General features: G+C 36.2%; 1 protein-coding gene across 4 annotated transcripts in view; it reads left to right on the forward strand.

Annotated features, from left to right (window-relative positions):
- Nucleotides 1-26,709, forward strand: part of LOC150078211 (uncharacterized) — a 446,657-nt gene that overhangs the window by 388,226 nt on the left and 31,722 nt on the right. For all 4 annotated transcript variants that reach the window (XM_090385062.1, XM_090385063.1, XM_090385064.1 and 1 more), the window contains 3 exons: nt 4,715-4,975; nt 9,932-10,075; nt 18,331-18,388. In XM_090385062.1, the coding sequence (XP_090241188.1) occupies nt 4,715-4,975; nt 9,932-10,075; nt 18,331-18,388 (463 nt within the window). The remainder of the gene's footprint in view (nt 1-4,714; nt 4,976-9,931; nt 10,076-18,330; nt 18,389-26,709) is intronic.

Genomic DNA, 26,709 nt, shown 5'->3' on the forward strand with positions numbered 1-26,709 from the left:
TATAAGACACTCTGATTTACTGGCCAACTCTATTTTCTGCACAATTGCTCATCAGATTCATTAGGCCTATAACATACCTACTCTCATTTTTCCTTTCCCAGTGTTTGTCACACCAAATAGACTCAACATTGCATTGTCCACCGACATCAATTGGATGCACTTCCTTAGATTTTGTTTCTTAACCAACAACATAACCCCTCCTCCCTTCCTGTCTTATCTATCCTTTCTGTACACATTGTACTCCCCAAATTCCAATTCTGCATTGCTTATGTCTGTGTGACACCACATCTCTGATATCCCAACAATATATGCTTGTGATGTCTTGACTAGCACTTCAAGCTCATCAAATTTATTACCTATACTCCTAGCATTGGATGACATCATAGGGCTTAAAATACAGGAAGCATTGTCAGGTAGTGATTATGCAGTTGTCAGTTGGAAGATGAAGAAAGATGTTGTTAAATGCAGTTAAAGATAAAGGCACAGGTTTTAATTTCAGAAATGGGGAGTTTGACAGGTGAAGGTTCTATGTGTCTTCTATTAATTAGGCAGATTGCAGAGTGAGGGCAAATACCCTGGAATTGTGGAATACCTTTGCAGCAAAAATTACAGAAGCCACAAACGCATACATACCATTAAGAAAATATTGTAGGAGGACACTGAAATGGATGAATGCACAGCTGGCCTGTAAAATACAGCAGAAAAAGGTAGAATGGGACAGTTAGTGTGATAAAAAGTAATGAAGCCTACAAGATCTACAAGTTGATCTATAACTATTACAGAGAAGGTTAGAGAGGCCAAGACTGCATATGAGAAAGCATGGCTAAGAGAGCAAAGAATGGTGACAAGGAATTTTTCTAGTATGTGAATACAAGGAAGAAAAAAGTGAATCAGATTGGATCTTGTACAGTTGGTGTGCGAAGGGTTTAGACAACTCAACTGATGTTGCAGATGAATTGAATAGGTGCTTTGCATCTGTCTTTTCTGAAGAGAGACCCTTCATGCTGAGAAGTGGCTGTGGAAACAAGGCTGAATCATATGAAATTAGTGGTTTCGAAATTACAGATGACTGTTTATTAGAAAAACTTTTGAGCATAAAGGCAAGTGAGGCTCCCAGAGTTGTTGGCCAGTTATTTTGAGAGAGGCCATCAGGGAGTGTATTAACCCATTGAAATTAATTATGAGGGTGCCTTTGGACTCGGGAGAGATTCCTTTGGATTGGAGAAGTGCCAGTGTATCACCTGTAAAGGTGATTCTAAGAGTGAAGTTGCTAACTACAGACCAATTAGTATGACTGCAGTGGTAGGGAAAATCTTACAGGCAATGATTAAGTGTGCAATCCAGGGACATTTAGATAGATATGACATTCTGAATAGCACACAACATGGTTTTGTTAAGGGAAAATCATTTTTAAATAAAAGTAGGCTATTTTGTACACAGTCACTCATGAGGTGGATGTAGGGAACAATTTCGACAGTTTATTTTAGCAAGGCATTTGACTCAGTCCCTCATGAAATGTTATTATATAAGCTGGAACACGTTAGGATTACTGGAAAAATTCTGAGATGTATTGCTGGGTTACTGTAGGATAGAAGGAAGAGGGTTGTGATTAATGGATATACTTCAGATTGGTGTAACATCAGAAGTGGAGTTCCCCAAGGATTGGTTCTTGGACCACTGTTGTTTCTGATTTTCATAAACAACATCATCGATGAAGGAATAGGAGTGATGTCAAAATTTGCAGACAAAGATTGGTAGACTGGTTAATGATCAGTACCAAGTAGTGCTCCTTCAGGATGACTTGAACAGGCTGCAAGAATAGTTAGAAAAGTGAAAGCTATGTTTTAATGCAGTAAAATGTAAGATCTTACACTAGGAGAATAGCAACCCCAAAATAAATTATACACTTGGTCAGGTTGAATTAAACACAGTACAGGAAGAAAGGGATCTGGGAGTTACAATATGAGCAGATATGAAGTTTTCTGAGCAGTGTAAACAGATGGCCAGGAAAGCCTATGGTGTCCTATCGATGATTTATTGAACATTATGCTGTAGAGATATGGAGGTCATAGTCTCACTGTATAAGGCAATTATGAAACCACATTTGGAATACTGTGTTCGAGTATGGAGACCTCATCTGAAAAAAGACACTGAACTTCTTGAAAGGCTCCTATTATGTGGGCTACAGAACTTGGCAACCAGACACGATGACCTGATTGAGGTTTATAAGGCTCTGAAAGGGTTAATAAAATGTATGAAGACAGAATTTTCACTGTTATAAAGAATTCCTTATGTAGGGGGGCATAAATTCAAATTACAGTGGAACAGATTTAGATTAGATTGTAGGAAGTTTTCTTTTAGCCAAAGAGTTTTTTTTTTTTTTTTTTTATGAAAACCCCAAACAAGAGAGGTATATTAGAGCCTATAGTACTTAGTTCCATGCTTGGATTGGAGATTGAGAAGATGAAAGAAGATATTTGTTGACATTAGACTTGAACTTCTGTAGACTGTAATTTTCAGGAAATACGTATGAAGGAAGGTTGTTCCAGAAAATGGCAGTTGAATGAATAAACGAGGAAGATGAAAAGTTGGTTCTACGAGTTTGAAGTTGGACAGTAAATGGATGTTGACTGGTGACGGCACGTGTTCGTATTGTTTTGAAAGAGAGAGTGGGAATTATAGAAGGCAGTTCAGAAGAAAAGTGGGCCGCCTCCATAGCCAGGTGGGAAGGAGCAGCAGTGCATAGCACATGCTTCTTGATTAGACCGGGGTTCGAGCCAGTCACCGCCAAATATGGAGGATGCGGAAAGGTCAGAGAATGACCTCTGCATATCCCGGAGCAATATGGCTTTAATTGCTAATGCTCCTAAAAACCAAACAACAAACAAACAAACAAACAAACAGAAGAAAAGTCCCCATGGAAGTATCTGTAGAAAAGGCATGCAGCAGAAACTCTGTTTATGAGACAGAGTGGAGAGAGACGCTGTTAGAGAGGAGTCATTAATTAACCTAACTACCTCTTCTGAATGGAATCTAGAAGCCTGAGAGAGGTTTTGGGGGCACCGCGCCAGATGTGGGAACAATATTCCATGGTAGGGCAGATTTGTGATTTGTATGGAGTAAACAGCTGTTTAGAATAAAAGTAATGCCGAGAGCAAAAGAGAAAACCAAGTTTTTTAGATGCAGAGACAACAATATTTGTAATGTGCATGTGCCAAGAGAGAGATTAGAAGTCAGGGTAATCCCCAAAAGAGATATATCATTTTGCCTAGAAGTCGGAGTGTCATCAAAGATAAGCATAAGAGCAGAAGAATCCTTTTTGCGAGATATTTGGAACAGGTTGCCTTTGCAGGTAGTTTAGGCTGACAGTCTGAATCAATTCAAAGGTCAACTGGATAGTTACCTATATGAGGAAGTAAATAATTTGTATTTTCTTATCTGCTTATGTGTGTTTTTTTTTTTTTTTTGCCAGTGCAGCTAAAAGACTGTGGCTTCCTTGCACTAATGGCTATTGCTATACCATGTAAAATTCTGTACAGTTGAAATTTATGCATTAGATTGAGACACAGTTGCTTTCAACAAATTGATTTCCTCAACAATAATGACTTCAATCTGGTGGTTTTTTTAAATATACTGAAAAGACAAGTCATTCTCCATGTGATTTCATGAATGCTGCATGTGGATTGGCTGACATTGCCATCATCATTATCGTAAACTGATATTAAAAACTAAAATCCAGATTCCCCTCCTTACTTTCCCATTGTAGTTTCATAGTCAGTGACTCAAAGACTGGGTGAATACAGCAGACATCAAATAATCTCCTATTTCTATCCATCACATTAATTTTCTCACTGAATGTGCATTTTCTAATACTATGATATGATAAAGCTCAACAGGAAATGGTGGAAAAGAGTCGGTTTTTAGTTTTAACATTTTTTTTAATAATGAAAATGATAGTAGCGCCAGCCATTATGTGCAGTATCATGACCAATTCCATGTCTTTTGGGTATATTTAAGAGGCCACTAGATGGAAGTCTTTATGATTGATTGAGAAAGAAAGAAAATTCTTTTGAAAGCAATAATATTTTAGTGTAAAGTTTAAATTTTATTTATAGATTTTTTTTATGGTATATTTAGAATATTTTAAAGTTTTAGTTGTACACAAGTTTTATATTTTATTTATAAAAAAATTGCAGTTTTTTTTATGTAAATAGTAATTCAGTGGCATTAAAGGATTTTTAAAATGCAATTTGATTGGTGTTTCACAGAATTCAATGTGCATTATATTGCATACCCTAGATGGTTCTTTCAGCAGTTAAGTTTGCAAATGAACATTCAGTTCATTAGCAAACTTTCTCACAAAAACTATAGTACAAAATTGTTTCCATCTTAAGTTGTACATAATTTGAATAGTTAATCTTTTCATAAATATTTTACTTCAAAACTGTGCAGAGTTTTAACATCTTTCTTTTCTAAAGAAAACTCATAATTTCAGTAACATTCAAAGTTTCTTTTTGATGATCTAAATAAACTCCTTTATTTTATTTCGTAAACTTATACATTGTTGTGTTTTAAATTTTCAGTTCTGTAATACAATTTTGCAGTTTATAATTTTTAAAAATAATTGTGCATCATTTAATAAGAATTAAATTGATAATTTCTCACACCTTTTGCCTTTATAAAATGCACATTTTAAATTACTCTATACTTGTAGGCTCCATATATGAATGTTTCCACTCAAACTGATATCCAGTCATGTTCATCCTTCATATCTCAATATACACAAACTGTAAAATGCGGAGTTGATGAAAATCTAAAAAATGTCTCTTCACCAGTAAAGAATGAAAATATATTGACCCAACTTCTGCCATCCCCAGAACAAGAAGTTATTTCAGAAGTTTCTGCAGCTCAGCTTCATTTAGAAGAATGTATGATACGTGCTATGGTTGCTTTGCAGCTGGAACTTCAGCAAAAGGTAAAACTTTTTTTTTTTTGTAATATTATTATTACATTTGGTATATAGGGAAATTAGTGTCATTTCCTACAAAATTTATCTTCTGATACCTCAATATATAAATATATAAATTTACTGATATATTGAAAAACATGAAAAGACACTGATGTTTGCATATATTAATATCAAAAGTATGGGTAACGAATTTTAAATATTGGTTAAATCCCTTAGTGCTGATATAATATGAATATCAAAAACATGGGATCACTTTGATATAATGGATGCGGAATTTGAATATGGTAAATACAACACGTACAGGAAAGTCAAACATGAATCCATCAGAGGAGGAGGTAGTATGCTTTTAACTGGACACACACACACACTTCTGGTGGGTATCCTCACAGTGGAAGTTAAATTTCTTGATCAATTTGATGACTGCTCTTTATACATGTCACACAGAAGAACATTCTTGACTTCATTTTTACCAAGAATATCAACTGATTTTGAGAATTTATGCATCAAGGATTAAGTGATCATAATGCATTAATGTGGAGCATATCTAAAGAGAACTGTTGTCAAGGGCAAAGGGAAGGATTTTAATTTTTCCAAAGGAAAGTATTTTCCTTTATTTAAATAATTTCCATTATTTAAATAATGCCAAATGACCTTGGGCATTATTTAAATTCTGTTCAATGGGATAGTTGGTGAATCTAATGAGTGTAAATGCTAAATGGGCCTGCACCTAGATTATATTTTGCTGATGAAGTCAGTAATGCAAAAGAAAGTTGCATGGGATGATTATCAAGTGACACCAAGTATAAAAAGTAAATTAATCTGTAATAAAGACATGGAGTAAACAGAGTTAAAATGCTAAGGTAGACTTGGCAAAGAGAGTAAAGGATAATAATGAACAATTTTTTTACATATATGTTTGTTTGTTATTTTGGTTTTTAGTAGCATTAGCAACTAAGGCCATATTGCTCCGGGGATATGCGGTGGTCATTCCCTATTCAGGGAATTTCCTATTCAGGTCATTCCCTATTCAGGGAATGACCACCTCTTATCCCTTAATTCTCTGACCTTTCCCCATTCTCCGTATTTGGTGGTCACGGGTTCAAATCGCTGTCTAATCAAGAAGCGTGTGCTACGCACTGCTGCTCCTGCCCACCTGGCTATGGAGGCACCTTACATATATGAATGTTAGAAGGAAGGATCAAAACCATATCACTGGTGATCCTAAATGGACAGCTGATGAGTTAAATAAATTTTCCGCAATTACTTTTTTGCAATTTGCAGTACCGCAGGATTGTAGGGAAATATTTCAATGCAGTAGTTGATATCACATGGTTTGCATACTTTACTGCATTAAATTTCCAATATGTGCTTGATCTGCTCTCACTGAAGATGTGGGGACCACTAAAATTTGAGCTTAAGTTCAACTTAGTGAAAAATGCTGTCATCCAAGGGTGTGCTTAAGAGGCTCAGATGGGCTCTTTAAATTTTTGTGGGTTATCCAAGCTTGTTGTTTACAAATTAGTAGCACGCTCTTGCCATTATATAGAGTTCTGCTTAAGTTAGTAACCCTTTTTTAGTTGTATAGCATCACTTGTACAAGTGAATCCACTGCATGTTTAAAAATCTGAGATACTACCAGGACAACTTTTTTTTTAAGCTTAAAGGCTTTTCATCAGCTGGTAGGTGGTTGATATTAGTATGCAGAAGTGAATAATGTAATTTATCTAAGTGAACGTCCAAATAGTGTATAGAAGGTAAACATCCATTTCAACATAGACCATTATAGATGCTGCTATAGGTGCTTTTAGTACCTATAACTGGGCTGTATTTGCTCTACACAGCATAATATTATATGATTGCAGGGAGGATATTTCAATTTGCAGAGCATATAAACTTTTAATTTATTCAACATATCTATTTGCATCAGTATTGTTGTCCCAGATAACAGTAATCAGGAATTGGATCATTGTGCAATCACTAAAATTAGATTTGTAGATTGTATTATTGAGCTTGAATGTGAACAAGGTGCTGATGTGAATCTAATGAGTGTGAATGCTTTACCTGGGGAACCATATTTTTACTTTTTTCCTGAGATGTTAAAAGGATGCAGCAGAACAGATTGCCACACCAGTGTATTATAATGTGGGCATCTCTGGACCCAGGTTAAGCACCAGCAGATTGGAGTTGTACAAATCTATCCAATTCACAGAGGTGATTCCAAAGGTGAAAGTGGTAATTGCAGATTGGTAGGTCTAACCTCTGTTGCAGGAAAAATATATCTAACATATATATTTATATAACTATATAGATTATCCAGCTCACTTCCAACATGTACCCAATTGATTGCCTCAAACACAATAGTGACTGACAAATTATGTTTACCTTATTTCCCATGACAAACTTTTTTTTTTTTTTTCAGTATTGCTGATCTCCTAGCAGACATGCTAGGAGGTCAGCAATTTGAGAAGTGTTGGGAGGGAGGTTTGTGTGAAGAATTTGCAATTGCACCTGACACAGAGGAACAAGATGAGGAAGAGTTTGATGGGTTTACTCAAGAGGACGTTGACAAGGCAAATGCAGTTTATCAGGAACTCATTACAGTCTGGCAGTCACAACATTTGACTAGATTCATATTAATGATGATTGTCCTACTTATGAAAGCTTAAGTGACCAGACGATTGCAGTAAATGCTCTGTCTTCAGGCCCACCTTGTGACAGCAGTGATAAAGAGGAAGATGACAATCCACCCCCCCCCCCCCCTAAAGTAAGAGGCTTTAGCAGCAGGAAAACTGCACTTCAATGGTCAGAATCTGAGAATTTTGATATAATTTATATCCTTCATTTGAAATAATTTTTGAAATTGCAAAAAAGAAGAAATGGGAGACAATGAAATAGTTAACTCTAGATTTATTTATTAAAAAACCACAATATAATCATGTATTGTGTAGACTCCAAGTACTCATATTAGACAGTTATTTCAATATCAAAATGCATGTCTTGTTATTTCTACTATCTTAATCTTTAAGTGCTTACAATGTGTTTTATATATAAAAATTGATAATGATAAATTGTGGATATTTTGTGTTCTTAGCAATAAAATCACTAAAATTGAGTGACATCTTTATTTCTAGCACCCAAAAAATGCATTTGTTTACTACATCTTCTTTTTTATATTTTCACTCATTCACGTGTAACGATCATTATTTGTAGTAATATCCTTTAGGTTGGTGGTTTCTTAACACCAATAAAATGCAGACTCACTTATACTGTGGTCCAAAATATTGGACCCCATTGCCCATGTTATATTGGGTCTACAGTGTATATAATATAATACAGTAATTTAAATAAATAACCAAGCCTACAATAAAAGACCTGAATATTATATTCATCAGCTTAGCTGGAAAATTGAAAAGGCAGAGGGCATTGAAAAGGCAGAGAGATAAAACAATAAATACATACTAAAATGAAATACATAATTCTGTAATAGAAAAGGACTAGTATATTCTATGATGCCTACGACAAAGAAGAATGCAAATAGTGCTGGCTTTTAAAGCTACTGGAACTAACACACTAAATAATTGTTCTTTTGTTAGTATTTCATCTTCAGATGAAAATTGTCTAAAATAATTGTTGAGACACAATTGCTGGTGATCAGACATTTTGTGCAACAACACAAAATGAAAAACATGTACACTTGTTGTAATTAGTGATGGGCATAATTGAGAGGTGATAGTTGTGGACTTTCAGTTAATTATGGACTTTTAATAGTAAAATTTAAATTTGTGGAAATGCATATTGTTTTTACTATCAGTATTTCATCACTAATTGAAATATATATATATTATTTTTACTACCCTCAAAATGAAATGACTGGCTAAAAATAAATAAAAGTAACCTTCCTTAGAATTTCGGTTTCCTTCTTTTCTTCCCTGATTTTAGTCAAGGGCTATTGAGAAATATTAGAAATAACAAGACAGTTTCAATGATGCTGTTGATATTATTATACAATACAATGTCAGAGTTAGAAATAAATTTTTAAAGTTTACTCCCGTTTTAAATTATTCCCCCTTACTCTTTTTTTCACCAAAAACTGATTTGTGAAGTAAAGGCACCATATGCCAGCTGTATGGTTTTTCTCAAAATCAGTCATTACAGTTTTTGTTAATAAGTTGTGTTTTTCAGTACATATGAAAGAAGTTTGTATGATTTTTGGAGTTAAACTCAAAAGATGATGTAATTCAGAATTCCTAAAAGCCGTTGAGAGGTGAATGCCATAGTTTTATTGTAAATGACAGGAAAGTTTTTGTAGTATGGAAAAGTCTTCTTTGGGAGCTCTTCCAAAGGATTTTTTGTCTCTTATTTCATTACTTACTTGGAAGTGTCAAACAGAAAACCAGTATGTGTTTCCATTTTTTTTTTTTTTTTTTTATTCTTTTGTCCCATTTTTTGGATATCTAAGAGGAGGACTTAAAGGTATAAAGTTAGTTAAAGTTGTTTTAATTTTAACTGATGAAGAAACTTCAAGTAGGTTTGAAATATGTCTACATTTATAAAAAAAAAAAAAAAAAAAAAACCCTTTCTATGTAGAAAAATTTTATTGCTGTGTATGTTTCTTGTGTATCTATATGCACATGTGTTTGTAAATGCAAGGATACATCAGCTCACTATTTATTCACAAAAGTAAACTCCACTTTTCATTCATTTTGAAAGGTCTAGATTTGAATGCCATTGATAACTGGAGCAGTTTCTTAAAAAGACCTTTTCATGTAAGGTTATAGTTAGCTGGTCTCAAGTCAAAATATAAGATTTTCCCTTAGAGATATGTCAGGTTTTCTTTACGAACAGCCTTACTGAAAATGTAAACTTCTTAAATTAATGAAGATTATAGTAATTATATATATCACTGGAAATTTTTTAAAAGAAAAATTTAACTCGCTTAAAATAATATTTCTTATTCCTTAGAAAGTATCAAAGGAAAGTACTGCTAGCCATCTCATTTCTGGAAATCTTTTGAGGACTTATAGCAATACAAAACAAAGCATAAATGATGCCAAGATAAACAGTTCATTTACTGAAAGTGAATCATCTTGCTGTTCTGATTTAAAGGTATTTGATCATAATTTTTTTTAGAAGTGCTTAAAATTTATATGGAAGTGTGTTCTCTGAGATGTACCATTTACATGGAACCATAGTGAGATGTCGTTTCTCACTATGGAACCATAGTGAGATTTTGTTCTACATAGCAGCCATTTACTTGGATACACTTTCATAAATGTTTGACCCAATGCAGCCCCACTCTCAAAAACTTGTAATTATTATCCATGCAGACCTCTGGAGTTTCAGGTGGTCCAGGTTGCTTATGTTCTCAGAGTATACCTTGATTTTCAAATGGCCCCACAGAAAAAAAGTCCAAGAGGGAAAGTCTGGGGATCTTGGTGGCCATTCCTGTGATCCTCTTTCAGTCTATTCAGTGATCCATTAACCCAAGCACGGTACTAAGTACTATAGGTTCTAATACCTAGTGTTTGGGGTTCACATAAAAAAAAAAAAAAAAAGTCTATTCAGCGATCCAGGAACTGCTGATCTAACCATTCATGAACAGTCACAGCATAATGGGCAGACATACCATCCTCCTAAAATCATTCTGGAAATGTACCCTGTTCATTCAAAATGCTGGAGGAAACTCCAGCATTGCCAAATAATTTTTTTTATTGACTGTCTCTTCAAAGAAGTGAGGACCACGACTGAATCATTCTATGTTCCACATCACACCATTATTCGAGGACATCCTTGTTCCCTGCTGAGGTCAGTACACTGGGGATTGTATGTTGACCAATAACAGAAACTTCATTTATTTCACCGGAGATGCAAAAATTAGCCTAATTAGCATTAGCATTAGAAGAGGCATTTGATGCAAGAAAGCAAGCTTATGCAGCATCAGCCAAAAAAAAAAAAAAAAAAAAAAAAAAAAAGTAACATAAATAAATAAAAATAACCACTTCCACTTCACCCCTCTGTTCGTTCGAAATACCTGTCCAGCTGAGCCTTAAACTTATTTAGGCTATCAACTTCCACGACAAGGGATGGAAGTCTGTTCCACCCACCAACCACCCGCTGGCTAAAGGCAAATTTCCGCACATCTATCCTACATCTGTCTTTCCTCAATTTGAATTTATGCCCTCTCAGGTGGTTTTTCTGAGCTAGAGGAAGAATCCCATCAGCATTGAGCATGCTCAAACCATTCAAGGCTTTGTACACCTCTATCAGATCACCCCGCTGGTGCCTAGTTTCCAGACACTGTAATTTGCAAAACTTAAGCCTTTCTTCGTAAGAGAACCCCTTTGTCCCATTCACCAATCTAGTTGCCCTTCTCTGTACTCGTTCCAGCAGCTCTACATCCTTCCTGAAATGAGGCCTCCAGGCCTGTATACAGTACTCTAGGTGTGGCCTGACCATTGCCTTATACAAGGGAATAATCACCTCCTTATCCCTGCTAGAAAAATTCCTATATATCATTGACAATACACCATGAGCTACTCTTGCAGCTCGTCTGCACTGCTCAGAGAACTTCATATCTGCCTGCACCACCACCCCCAGGTCCCTTTCATTCTCTACCACTGTCAGTGTAGTACCACAGAGTTGATACGTTGCTCTGGGGTTGCTGTTTCCCATATGTAGTACTTTACATTTGTCAATGTTAAACTTCATTTGCCACCTCGAAGCCCATCTGCTCAACCTTTCCAAATCCTGTTGCAGCAGCATAGTGTCAGTAGTGTCCTTGACAACCCTGCCAACCTTCGTATCGTCTGCAAACTTGGACATTAAGCCTGATATACCATCATCAATATCATTTATAAATACAGAAAACAATAAAGGCCCCAATACTGAACCCTGAGGGACTCCACTAATAACATTAGTCCACGATGAGCAGTGTCCATTGATTACCACTCTCTGTCTTCTCCCCCTCAACCACCCCTTTATCCATAGCAGCAACTTGCCTCCAATGCCACACTGCTCCAATTTGTGCAGCAGTCTTCCATGTGCAACAGTATCAAAAGCCTTTCTAAGATCCAAGTATATAATATCAAAGTTATTCCCTGCATCCAGTTCTTTTGTGACTGCATCATAGTATCCAATCAAATTGGTCAGGCAAGACTTCCCCTTAACAAAACCATGCTGTGTCCTAGCTATAACTGAAGTCTTGTCTAGATGATCCTGCAGTGCTTCTTTCACCAGTGCCTCCATTAATTTTCCGGGAACAGAAGTTAAACTCACAGGTCTATAATTACTTGTGTCAGCCTTTGATCCCCCTTTGTGAATTGGGGTCACATTTGCACATCTCCAGTCAATGGGTACCTCCCCTGAGTCCAAGGAAGCTCTCATAATTATGGCTAAGGGTTTGCTTACCTCCTTTGCTGCCTCCTTTAATATAACTGGATAGATCCCATCCACCCCAGGTGCCTTTCTTGTGTTTATCTTCAACAATTTCTCCTCCACTTTGCTCTCAGTTATTACAAGATTCTCTAGCTTACTGCTAGAGTTGAATACACCTCTGGCATTCCCCTCGCTGAATAACTCCTCGCTGAATTCCCCTCGCTGAATAACTAATTGGAAAACAATCTTTGACAGAAAATCTGGATCTTTGTTATCCCCCTCAGTGGCCCACTCACAGAACTCAGCCCTCCTATCAGGATCGTCTTCATTTAATATCTGCAGCAATTGCATCTTATATGGATGCCACTTGTTTTTATGCAAAATTCTGCTGATGCTTGTTGACACTCCAGTTGCACTTGATATGCAGCACAGTGACTTATTGGGACTTGCCACAAACTTTCCCAAAATAAAGTTGCTAATCTCCTAGTCGGGGCGCCTCCGTAGCCAGGTGGGAAGGAGCGGCAGTGCGTAGCACACGCTTCTTGATTAGACCGGGGTTCGAGCCCGTCACCACCAAATACGGAGGATGCGGAAAGGTCAGGGAATGACCACCGCATATCCTGGAGCAATATGGCCTTAGTTGCTAATGCTCCTAAAAACCAAATAACAAACAAACAAACTCCTAGTCGGTCACAGTGCATGTTCTCTAATGGGTTTTCTCCAACACAGATCCTGCCTCTTTGTCTGTAGAAACTATATGATGCAACTGTGCATTATGGAATCATGATGCCAGCATTAAATTCCTCTGCAGTCTCCCTTGCTGATTTTGAACCAACCAATAATGTGATCTCAACTCTCTCTTCTTTTGTCAATTGCATCTTTTTGGTTCATGTTACACCTGCAACATAAAGAAATCCACATTACCTTATGGTTCCAAGTAAATGGTACACCCTGTAAATTAAGAATGCTAAAAATGCATTCCATTAACTGAAAGTTATTTAACATCTCAATAATGTGCATCTTGACATATATAAATAGTAATAATAATAATAAAAAAAAAAAATTAACTGAAGGCAAGGAATGAAAACAAAACGAAAACAAATACAGGGGAAAAAAAAGGAAGAAATGGAAAAGCAAAGTAAATATGGAACAAATAAATTTATAAGAATTATATAAAAGGCTCAAAATAACAAATTAATAAACCACAGACAGAAATTTAAGAGCCACTGAAGAAACTGGCATATTTTAAAATATGAGAAATATTGATACGGTCTGATGGTGCTATACCAGCTGCCTGAAATTGCGGAAAGTATTTGTACAAAGCCAAAGAAACACAAGAAATAACACAGCAAAGATTATAGTGGATGGGGGAAATGAGGAGGAAAGAGTAAAATGGATACAAAGTGAAAGCATAACAGCGGATTAAATTTTAAAAATTTAAAATGTAAATAATACATTGTAATATATGTAAATATTACATAAAGTAATAGGCCCAATATAAACAAAACTGGGACAAACCACAACAGTGGTCTGGTGTGCTCCAAGTTGATTCCAGACCCTGTATTCATGCATTTAAGATGTGACTAAATGTTGAAATAAATGAGCCAAAGAATCATTGAAATTGGTACAAAAAAAGAAATTTATTCAAAGATGTACCATCTTTGAATAAATCTCAAAAGAGTATATCTCAAACCATGAAGAGAGTTGTATATGATTCATGTATATTGTCTGTGGAAAACATCACAGAGAAGGTCCAAGAGGCCACAGAAACTGATAGAAGGTACTCTGGAATGACAAATATTGCTAAACAATGTTACTACATGTTTGGGTGTGAAATTTGCCCAGAGAGAGAGTGTTGGAGGTAGTCTGATCATATGGGACTGTTTTAGCTAGTTGGCCATGGTACGTTGTGGGTTGTCCAAAACCACAAAGTTCATAATCTACTTGGAAATTGTTTTATAACTGTGTTCTACATGCACTATGGCAGTACTACAGAAATAGGTCCTTTCTGTCATTATCATGATGACATTCCATGTCATACAAGGCTGGTTTAGGGATAGTGATGTAAAAAAAAATTGGACCAGCTGCCTCAGGCCCCACCCCCCAACCAGTTCTGGCAGCTGTTCCAGCTGACACCCACTAGAAGTTGGTAGAAAGTATTCCCAGTTTGGTTGAGGCTGTCATACAGGCTGAACATAGTCCTTTTATATGTTAGGTTTTGAATTAAAAGATCTTTTTTGCAACTCTTAGTGTATGTCCAAATATACCTTTGGTCATATAGTGCATCTTGAAAAGGAAATACACTAAGAAAGAAGCAGCTTAGAAAGCAATGAAGTTTTGTTTTCATCTGTTTTCATTTTGAGGAAATGAAGGCAGCTGGAGTATTAATTGCAAAGAATAGCAAAAAACAAAATTGCAGTTCTTGAAATTAAGCTAAAAGATGCAAAAAATGAGTAAAAAGTCAAGCATGTGTATCAGAAATTTTTGGATGAAGCAGTGGGCCTAACAATAAAATATTGGAGAAAAAAGGATTTTGAAGGGGTAAATTGACATAAACTATGATAGCAGTTATGAAACTAACAAAGCGACCACTAAAAATAAGTAGGCTATTGATGTGCAGAAAAGAAACCGGAGAAAAGAAAGACTACATTTTCCAGACCATAAGTTTTTTTTTTTTTTTTTTTTTTTTTTTGGAAAAAAAAAGTTGCCTAAAATTCCTGTGTATCTTATTGTCCATTGCAGTGATGTTTTTACCTCTAGTTGTATCTGGAGATAGTATGATCAAAATCCAGTTGTCCTGTTATGTGTAATCTAAATAGTCAGTTTAGATCATGCAAATAACAGAGACAACAAAAATGATTTTATTGCTGAATTAAACATGGAGCTCTGTTTCTTGAAAAGGAAAAGGCACTTGTTCTATCTAACCAGTTCAGATCATATGTAACAGTGTTTTTAGGTTATTTTTTAAACAATGTTTTAACAACTAGGCCAAATAGCTTTAGCTATTGTATAATTTTTTGAAATTTTTCTTTATGTATTGCAGGCTGAAAACATTCTTCTCTTCCATTTCCCCCCCTCTCTCTTTGTGTGTTGGAATTGTCATTAGTGGCCACTTTGCTATCTGACAAGGGGCCACTAATAGGCTATCATTGTAATGCATTATCTTTTAAACAATTGGATGAATAACCTTTTGGGGATGGCATTTATTTTAAAGTAATGCAATAGCCAGGCAAGTCCTCAAAAAGGCCTGATTGGGGGGTTGTGTAGGAGTTTCAAAAACACAGATAGGCACATGTTCACTTGCTTGCACACTAATGATAGGCATATTGTAAATAAATTTGAGTTTGAAATATTGGTTAAGTCATCAAATGCTGACATTATAGGTATTACAGAAACATGGTGTCTCTCAAATATTGGTAATTCAGAATTTGAATATGGTGAGTATGGAAAGGAGAGACATGATGAGAGGAAGGGAGGCATGATGCTTTTAGTTGAGAAGCACATAGACTCTGAAACAATACAGCAAATAGGAAATAAGCAAACAGGTTTTCAGTGTAATTATTGAGTCAATCTGTTTTGAAATAAACACTGAGAAAACAAAATTTTAGAGTTTGAATCTGTTATAGGCCAAATGATTGCAATGAATATAATGAACAGCTATATTAGTGGTCAAGTAAATTAAAATGTCTTTGGGAATTTTAACTTTCCAGTGTCGTTTTCCAGATTTCAGTTGGAACTCATGGGTCGGCAGCTCGCTGAGTAGCAAAACATTTCTGGATGACTGCTTTCTATACCATTATGTCAGAGAGGTAACAAGAAAAGCAAAATTTTTAATCTGGTTATCAGCAGTGATTTGTCATGCATTAGCATTAGTAGAGGCATTTGATGCAAGAAAGCAAGCTTATGCAGCATCAGCCAAACAAAAAAAAAAAAAAAAACCCCACTTCCACTTCACCCGTCTGTTCGTTCAAAATACCTGTCCAGCTGAGCCTTAAACTTATTTAGGCTATCAACCTCCAATACAAGGGATGGAAGTCTGTTCCACCAACCAAATACCCGCTGGCTAAAGGCAAATTTCTGCACGTCTATCCTACATCTGTCTTTCCTCAATTTGAATTTATGCCCTCTCAGGTGATTTTTCTGAGCTAGAGGAAGAATCCCATCAGCATTGAGCATGCTTAAACCATTCAAGGCTTTATACACCTCTATCAGATCACCTAGCTGGTGCCTAGTCTCCAGACTCTGTAATTTGCAAAACTTAAGCCTTTCTTTGTAAGAGCACCCCTTTGTTCCATTCACTAATCTTGTTGCCCTTCTCTGTACTCGTTCCAGCAGCTCTACATCCTTCTTGAAATGAGGCCTCCAGACCTGTATACTACTCCAGGTGTGGCCTGACCATTGCCTTATACAAGGGAATAATCACCTCCTTATCCCTGCTGGAAAAATTCCTGTATATCATTGACAATACTCCATGAGCTACTCTTGCAGCCCATCTGCACTGCTCAGAGAACTTCATATCTGCCTGCACAACCACCCCCAAGTCCCTTTCATTCTCTACCACTGTCAGTGTAGTACCACAGAGTTGATACGTTACTCTGGGGTTGCTGTTTCCCATGTGTAGTACTTTACATTTGTCAATGTTAAACTTCATTTGCCACCTCTCAGCCCATCTGCTCAACCTTTCCAGATCCTGTTGCAGCAGCATAGTGTCAGTAGTGTCCTTGACAACCCTGCCAACCTTTGTATCGTCTGCAAACTTGGACATTAAGCTTGATATACCATCATCAATATCATTTATAAATACAGAAAACAATAATGGACCCAACACTGAGCCCTGAGAGACTCCACTAATAACATTAGTCCATGATGAGCAGTGTCCATTGATTACCACTCTCTGTCTTCTCCCCCTCAACCACCCCTTTATCCATAGCAGCAATTTGCCTCCAATGTCACACTGCTCCAATTTGTGTAGCAGTCTTCCATGTGCAACAGTATCAAAAGCCTTTCTAAGATCCAAGTATATAATATCAAAGCTATTCCCTGCATCCAGTTCTTTTGTGGGGTGCCTTAAGAACCTTAAAGTAAAGGAATCTTTATATCACAGTGATCATAGTATGCCAATGTAGGATTTGTTTGAAGAAATAACTGCTGTTGAGGGTAAAGGAAAGGTGTTTTTTTTTTAATTTCATAAAGGTTTCATAACGATTATAATGGGCTGAGACATTTTTTAGTTTTTTTCAGTGGGCCTAACTGATTTGTTGAAAAATATAAATGCAGATGGAAAGTGTTCAGAGAAGTAATCATGGAAGCTACTAAGAGTTTTATATCAACTAGGGGATATTGTTTAAGATTTAGAACAGAGTGGGTCACAGGTGAACTGCTGAGCTTGATGGCAGAGAAGATAAATGCATGGAATAATTATAAGTTCTCAGAGGATATAGTGTCATACAATAAGTATAATGAAGTTACTCAGGGAGTTGGGAAGGCAAAGGCAGATTAAAAGAAGTCTGATAATCTGCCTTAGCATTATGTGTTCTATAAATTGCAATTCTTAGAAGCTAGGCATCAGGGTTAAGTAAAAGGGTTAAGTAAATTAAATGCTAATGGCATCTTTTTGTCTGTTCTCAGATGAAGTACACATGGAGCATAAATTCAAATTAGAAATGTTGTGGAATAGATATGTAGAAATTTGCATTTGGTGAAAGAGTAAACAGTAACATTGTGACATGGGTGGTTTGAATAAATTTAAGGAAGGTTTGGACAAATTATTGAAAGGAATGGAGAAATTTTTTTTGCTGATACTGTATAGGTTAGTTTCCTTGCATCTTGTTACTAATACTAGCTCTAAATGCCAAGAAAACAAATGCAAGTAGTCCTCTGCTTTTCATAAATATAAGCTGTGCTAAATAGCTTTAACTACATAATATTTTTATAGTAAAAATTACCATTAATTTTTTGAATCACTTTGATCATTGCTTATTTTGTAGGATTATTTGGAGCCAGATGAAATATCTCTTACTGAGCCAACACAAGAACTAGTCTTAAGTAGGTATTTGTTTTTGTTTTGCTTTTTTTATTAGCTATAAATTACTATAATGCTATGCAAATAAAATCATCATGTATAACACATGGCAAAATTGAATGGGAATAAGCTAATAAAAATTATTAACATATCCTCATTTTTCTAACCTAACCAGATGTAACTGTTTTTAAGATAAGATAGGTTAAGGAAAGTAAGAAACAAGGGTACATACTTTTTAACCACAACAACTTATGTGACCAAGGAAATGGTAGAAGTTCTGGGACATGCCATTAATAAAGGTGATAATAACAGTGTAAAAGTGTAGTTATCTCTTAAGTGTAAGAGTAAAAGTGATCCTTTTATGCTGCTCAATGTAAAACTTTGCATAGATCTTGCACAATTGGTTGTGCAACATAGCTGATGTTTGCTGTTATTGACTTTCTCTAATCCTCAATGACAGCTGAGCATCTCATTTTAGCTAACATGAAGTCAGTATTCTCACTGAAAAATTATAAAGAAAAAAATCAAATTACTGCCATAAATTATAGGGGAGGGAGTTCATTGAGTATGTTTTAGCATATTTTCAAAACTTACCAAAATGATACACTTTGCCAATGACAAACAAAAATAACAATAAAAAAGCCAAACTCTATGTCAAAATAAAGGAACCTGTATGTGTGTAGAAGAAGTCATTTCTGCATACCTGATCTGTTCTACCTATTGCCACTACCAATGTTGCTGATGAGTTGATAGTTTCACTAACCTAACATATTGATGAAACTGTTACATCTGGTTAATATAGGAAAATTGGATTAACTTATTAAAATTTTTGTTTCTAATCAGCAGTTAAGAACAATGCACTTGTTCAATGGCATAAAACTATCAAGTGCTGTTTATCAAAGTTCTCCGTTGCCTGCATTGCAGGATTGGAGTTGATGAAAGTACTAGCAAGTGATGCCCTGTGCCAGAGCTGTGCTAAGAGTCAGGCAAACAAGGCTCCTTGTCTCACGTGAAAAGCTGAAAGGTGCGCCAAAAGAAAGATTAAATAATTGCCAATGTTGCCATAATTAACAGTAGGGTGCAATTTTTCATTCTTGCCTCAGGTACTAAAATGGCTCGGCTTGGCACGGCCCTGCACTGTGCATCATTTTATCTGAGCAGAGTCCTCAAATAAACACCCCTCTGAACTATGCAAATCTCTTAATTTCAAAATTAATGGCTCTGTTTTAACTATGTAAAATATCCATAAATCCAGTATGAATTTTAAAAAAATTAAATTTTGAAAATTTTGCATTGAATAAAGAAAGAAAATAAACCACACTTCATAGATTGTTATTGTATCAGTTGTTATAAATATGCAAAATTATATGCTATTGAGGCAGTGTTGGATGGGTCAGAAAGGCTGCTAGCTTGGGAGGGATACACAGACTTAGGGATACACAGCTGCTAGCTTGGGAGGGATACACAATAGATAGACAATAGCCACAGGCAGAGGTAAAAGTGAAGTGATTCTTGCGGTGCTTCTATTAGAACGAGCAGCAGCCTGGATAGCAAAGTGCTGCGGATTTCAAGAACTGCTGTGAGTCATCATGGAAGAAGTAAACACACAGGGTATGTTAGATTACTAAGAACAGGTGTGTGTACACTGATGCTAGCAGCATAGTAAATAAATTTGATGATTTGAAGTGCTGGTCAAGACATCAAATGTGGACATTGTTGGGATATCAGAGACTTGGTGTAACTCATGTATAAGGGATGCAGAATTTGAATTTTGAATATGGGGAGTACAATACAAATACATGCAGAAAGGATGGGGGGGGGTTATGCTCTTTGTTAAGAAGCACATAAAATCTAAAAGCAGTGCATCGACTTAATTGTACTGGCCACTTAATGGGTGGCCAGTACAATGGTGAGTCAATTTAGTGTGACATTAAACATGATTTCACACTAAACTAAACTCAGTTTCGTTTAGTGTGAAGCACTGGGAACCAAAAATGAGAGTAGGAAGGTGTTATAGGCTTAATGACTGAGTACAATGATCTGTACAGAGAAATAAAATAAAACACTGAATATGACAATGCCAATATTGAACCTCTGTTTACTATACAAGACTTAGAAATAGCACTATCTTTAACACGTTGACTGCCAAGCTAGTTTAAGAAAAAAATTCCCCAGGGGCCAAAAAATATTTAGCAAATAATTTGATTAGTAATTCTAAAATAAATATTGTAATGTCAGTGTTGTTGTTTTCGCTTAAAATATTAAAAAAAAAAAAAAAAGTATTTTTTTATGTCGCATATGTGGCCAACGTGGTCACATATGTGTGATGTGTGACGCTTTTATGCCGTACATATGAAGGTCGTTTGTGATTAGTTTATTGCATGTGCGGCGAGCGCTGCAATAAAACTAATTACGATAAAATAAACTCACAAACATCGCAATAAGCTTGTCAGTATTGTTAGAGATTTTGTGAAAACAAGTTCGTTAGGGTACTGTATTATCCATCCTATTGTGTTGTGTTTATCCACAAGTTTGTACAAGTGTGTTGTAAAAAAAAAAAAAAAAAAAATCTAAAAAAGAATGGCTAAAAGAAAATTACTAAAATAAGAGGAACTGAGAGAAATTGCTGGAATTTACAATTAAGCAGAGTTAAACTTCTCACAGACACACCGCTGTCGAGTTTTTTCAGAAGTTCAACTTTATCTATTATGGACAACGTTACAGTGTTTGCTCTTTCCAACATGAGAGGCACTTTCTTTATGCATTGGAACCATGGCTGGGGCTAAATGTGAGCAGATTATAATTATAAATGCAGAAAAACAAGTGGGAATGGCTTGCCAGGGTTTTTGCGCCAATGAGTTTGTGCCAGCAGCTGATGCTGCAACCAACGCTACCAAAACAGTAGCGGCAGATTGGTGTGCCGACCCGGGAAATTTGAAATTACGTTTGCGGAAATGATGTCTGAATTAGCAGTGGAACCGAATTAGTGATGGTGACCTGTATCATCAAGGGTAAAGGAAAGTGTTTTTGTAAGGTGGCTACAGTGAGATCAACTGATGATGATGATAAAAAACAGCAAATTCTAAATAGGAAGCTTTCAAGAAATTAATCTTGGAAGCTACTAGGCTTTTGATACTAACTAAGAAATGCTGTTCAAGATTTAGAACTAAATGGATGTCAGATGAACTAATGAGGCTTGTGGCAGAGAAGAAAATTGTGTAAGATGCATATGACACAAGCCTATGGCAGATATAAGCTAGTCTGTAATCAAGTCACAAAGAAGGTTAGGCAAGCAAAGGCTGATTACAGGAAATCTTTGGCAAAGTATGCAAAGAAAAACAACAAAGACTTTACTTATGTAAACTCTAGAAGGAAGGAGATAAATCAGATAGGTCCACTTGATGTTGGTGGTGTGACTGTTGATGATCCTGCTCAGATAGCTCACTAAATGAGTATTTTCCATCTACATTCACACATGAGGAATTCTATAAGGAAGGGGAGGACAGACGTTTACTAAACTCTAACATGAAACTAAATTATTTTGTAATAATGGAGAACAAAATGGCGGATAAGTTGTTTAAGTTAAACATGAGGGCAGATGGAATCTATCCAGTTATATTGATGGAGGCAGCGAGGGAAGTTAGCAAACCCTTAGCTATAATCATGAAAGCATTCTTAGATTCAGGGGAGGTATCCATGGACTGGAGATGTGCAAATATATCCCCAATTCACAAAGGGGGGGGGGGGGGTTCAAAGGGTGGCACAAATAATTATAGATCTGTTAGTTTAACTTCTGTTCCAGGGAAAATAATTTCAGGAAAGCTTTTGATACTGTTGTGCATGGAATACTGCTATACAAATTGGAGCAGTATGGCATTAAGGCAAGTTGCTTTAATGGATAAAGGGATGATTGATTGGGAGAGTGGTAATAAATGGACACTGCTCTATGTGTAATAATGTTATTATTGGAGTCCCTCAGGGTTCGGTGCTGGGCCCATTGTTGTTTTCTGTATTTATCAGTATATCGATGAAGGTATATCAGGCTTAATGTCCAGGTTTGCAGATGATACAAAGGTTGGCAGGGTTGTTAATGAGTAAAGAGAGTGTGCTACTACAACAGGATATAGAAAAGTTAAGCAGACAGGCTGAGAAGTGGCAATTAAAGTTTAAAATTGACAAATGCAAAGTACTGCATATGGGTAGTAGTAACCTAAGAGAAATGTACCAACTGTGTGGCACTACACTCAGGAAGGTGGAAAATGGAAAAGATCTCGGGGTAATTGTGCAGTCAGATATGAAGTTCTCTGAACAGTGTAGATGGGCAGCCAGAGCAGGTCATGGAGTTTTGTCAATGAGATATAAGAATTTTGCTAGCAAAGACAAGGAGGTGATTATCCCCTTGTATAAGGCAATGGTCAGGCCACACCTTGCATACTGTGTACAGGTCTGGGGTCTCATTTTAGGAAGGATGTAGAGTTGCTAGAATGAGAACAGAGAAGGGCAACAAGATTGGTGAGAGGAACAAAGGGGTGCTCTTACCATGAGAGGCTTAAGTTCTGTAAGCTGCAGCATGTGGAGACTCGGTAACTGGGAGGTGATCTGATTGAGGAGTGTAAGGCTTTGAATGGTTTGAGCAGGCACAATGCTGATGGGATACTTCCACTTGGTCCGATTAAGAACCTGAGGGGACATAAATTCAAATTGAGGAAAGACCGTTGTAGAATGTATGTGCAGAAGTTTGCCTTTAGCCAGTGGGTAGTTGATTGCTGCAACAGATTTCCATCTGTTGTTGTGGAAGTTGATAGCTTAAATTAATTTAAGACTGAACTAGACAAACATTTGGATTGACCAGATGGGTGAAATGTGAAGGGGGTTTTTTTTTTTTTTTTTTGGCTGATGCTATATAAGCTTGATTTCTTGCATCGTATGCCTCAGCTAATGTTACTTTTCCCACCCAAAAAGACTGATACGATAGCGGTTTGAGTAGAGTTGCAACTTACAAAATCACTAGCCAAATTCAAAAAATAAGCCTATTTAATCTGTTTGTTTGTTTGTCTTTTAGGAGCATTAGCAACTAAGGCCATATTGCTCCGGGATATGCGGTGGTCATTCCCTGACCTTTCCGCATCCTCCGTATTTGGTGGTGACAGGCTCGAACCCCGGTCTAATCAAGAAGCGTGTGCTACGCACTGCTGCTCCTTCCCACCTGGCTACGGAGGCGCCTAATCTATTTGTAAAAAATAAATTAATACGTTAACTAATCAAAAATACAATAAAATTTCAAGGAAAACTTATTGGCTTGCAGCAACTACAGAAGTCTACGTCAAAAATACCAAAAATTAACATATTAACGTATAAAGTAACTGTTTTTATTAATTTTTCTAAGTAACATACATTATCTACTAAATTATGAGGTTTGTATATACAAATTTTGTATATATATATTTTTTTTGTTGTTTGTTTGCAGTTTTGATTACACACAACAGTACTCTATTACTGATATCTTCATAAATGGCTTATATTTAAAAAAGTATGAATAGTTTTCTAGATTTAAAATTATTTTTTTTAACCCTCACCTCAAGGTCACTTTGCCAATCATTAAAATAAGAAAAAAAACATGAGACTAGAAGATGCCTTTTCTCAGTTTCTGTGTTATCTCTGATTGTGATGGTTGGTTGTAGGGTTTAAGGCACTTGGGCCCTATTGTGCCTTATATAATGTCTGCAAATTGCATGTTTGCAAATTGCAGACATTATATAAGCTTAGATAAACAGCAGACATAAATTTTCTGTTTGCTGGACGAAAAACTAACGCTTTCAGGAGATAAAACTATGCTATCTTTGCCTGAGACTGACTAACTCAGCCACACTGTGAAAATGACCCTTAGAAAAATTTCTGTTGTTATTGACATGATTTGAACATATCTTTTTTTTTTTTTTTTTACCCAGAGTGGGGTTGTTGTTGTTGTTATTTGGTTTTTAGGAACATTAGCAACTAAGGGCATATTGCTCCGGGATATGCGGTGGTCATTCCCTGACCTTTCCACATCCTCCGTATTTGGTGGTGACGGGCTCGAACCCCGGTCTAATCAAGAAGCGTGTGCGACGCACTGCTGCTCCTTCCCACCTGGCTATGGAGGCACTCCCAGAGTGGGGAGAATGATGATTATACCAACTGTTCAGCACCAGGGCTCTGAATGTGATGTTTGTTGTTTTATTATGTTGTTATACTATATTGTTTTTGATTATGAACTTTGTACTCATTGCTTGAGAATTAGAAATTTACAATAAAAATAATTTTTCAGCACAAATTTGAGAGAAGAACATCATTAAACATTCCTCCAAAATTGCAGATATTAAGAATACTTAACTTAGATTGAATTCATCATGGTAAATTCAAAATTACTGTCTAAATTTAAGTAGCTTATCGTCATACATACAAAATCGTTTGCACTTTCATTTTTTGCTGTCTGGATTTAATTCTTGCCATCTCTGCCAACAGTGCCAGTGCAGTAAGTGAAAGTTTTCTGCATCTGGATTTCTCATTCGAGGAATAAGAGTACAGCTGAACCCAGAAACTGCTGGTGTGCTGTTTCGGCACAGCAACTTACTAAAAATTTGCAAATCACATTAGGAATGTTTTATTTTTTAAAAATTTTTTTTTTAATTTTTGTTATTTTTATGTATTATATATATAATACAACAGAATATTGATATTATTAATTGATTTATTTTAATTTCAAACTAACTAATCATTATTAACAACATGTAAAAAATTTAATAGAAATTTTCTTAATGTCTTTTTTTGCAAGTTGGCTTGTGGATATAAACAATATGGGTTGGGTTCAAATGTGGTTCTAGTTACTGCAGGTGCGGATGAGGTGTGATTATATTTCATTCTTTATTTTTATGTATTATACATAATATAATAAAACATCAATAGTATTGATTATGCATTTTAATTTAAACTTAACTGTTGTATTATTACTGATATAAAAAATTTAATAAAATTCTTATATGCACTTTTTTTTAAATTCTATTTATTTATTTAATTTTTGCAGATTGTGGGTAAAAATAGTGTGGGTTGGGTATGGGTCTAATGCAGTAGAATTTCAGATTACTGTTACCCTTACGCAGTACCTTGCATTTGTCAATGTTAAACTTCAGTTGCCATTTCTCAGCCCATCTGCTTAATTTTTTATATCTTGTTAGCATTAGCATTAGTAGAGGCATATGATGCAAGAAAGCAAGCTTATGCAGCATCAGCCAAAAAGAAAAAAAAAAAAAAAAAAAAAACTCCCATTTCACCCCTCCGTTTGTTCGAAATACCTGTCCAGCTGAGCCTTAAATTTATTTAGGCTATCAACTTCCACAACAAAAGATGGAAGCCTGATGGAAGGCTAAAGGCAAACTTCTGCAGATCTATCCTATAACTGTCTTTCCTCAATTTGAATTTATGCCTCTCAGGTTATTATTCTGAGCAAGAGGAAGAATCCCATCAGCATTGAGCATGCTCAAACCATTCAAGGCTTTATACACCTCAATCAGATCACCTCGCAAGTGCCTAGTCTCCAGAAACTGTAATCTGCAAACTTAAGCCTTTCTTCGTAAGAGCAACCCTTTGTTCCATTCGCTAATCTTGTTGCCCTTGTCTGTACTCATTCCAACAGTTATACATCCTTCTTAAAACAAGGCCTCCAGATCTGTATATAGTACTCAAGGTGTGGCCTGACCATTGCCTTATACAAGGGGATAATCACCTCCTTATCCCTGCTAGAAACATTCCTGTATATCATTGACAAGACACAATGAGCTACTCTGGTAGATAGTCTGCACTGCTCAGAAAACTTCATGTCTGCCTACACAATTACCCCCAGGTCCTTTTCATTCTCAACCACTGTCAGTATAGTCCCACAGAGTTAATACGTTACTCTGGGGTTACTGCTTCCCATATGTAGTACTTTACATTTGTCAATGTTAAACTTCATTTGCCACCTGATATTAATTTAAAATATCATGACCCAGACTAGAGCAGCAAAGCAACGGGCACAAAGTGGCAGGAGTGCTGTGACTCGGGGGAGAACTGAAGAGGGCAATTCTCCAACGCATCACAGCCTAAAAAAATGTGCAACTTGAGAAATGTTTGCCAAACTCTCTGGAACAGAACATGATCTAGCTAACGAGGATGTCTCACTTTGCATGCCAGGTGCACAGAGTGTCTAGAAATTAGGCATCAACTCAGCGTTATACTGGCCATCTATGAGAGCTTGAGGTGTAGGGTAGATGCCCTCAAAAAAATTAATGAGGGCCCGTCAAGCTCTCAGCTGCCCAACTCAACGCTAGAG

This window comes from Mastigoproctus giganteus, chromosome 11 (genome assembly GCF_048544385.1).
Source record: "Mastigoproctus giganteus isolate SK-2022 chromosome 11, ASM4854438v1, whole genome shotgun sequence".
NCBI lineage: Eukaryota > Metazoa > Arthropoda > Arachnida > Uropygi > Thelyphonidae > Mastigoproctus > Mastigoproctus giganteus.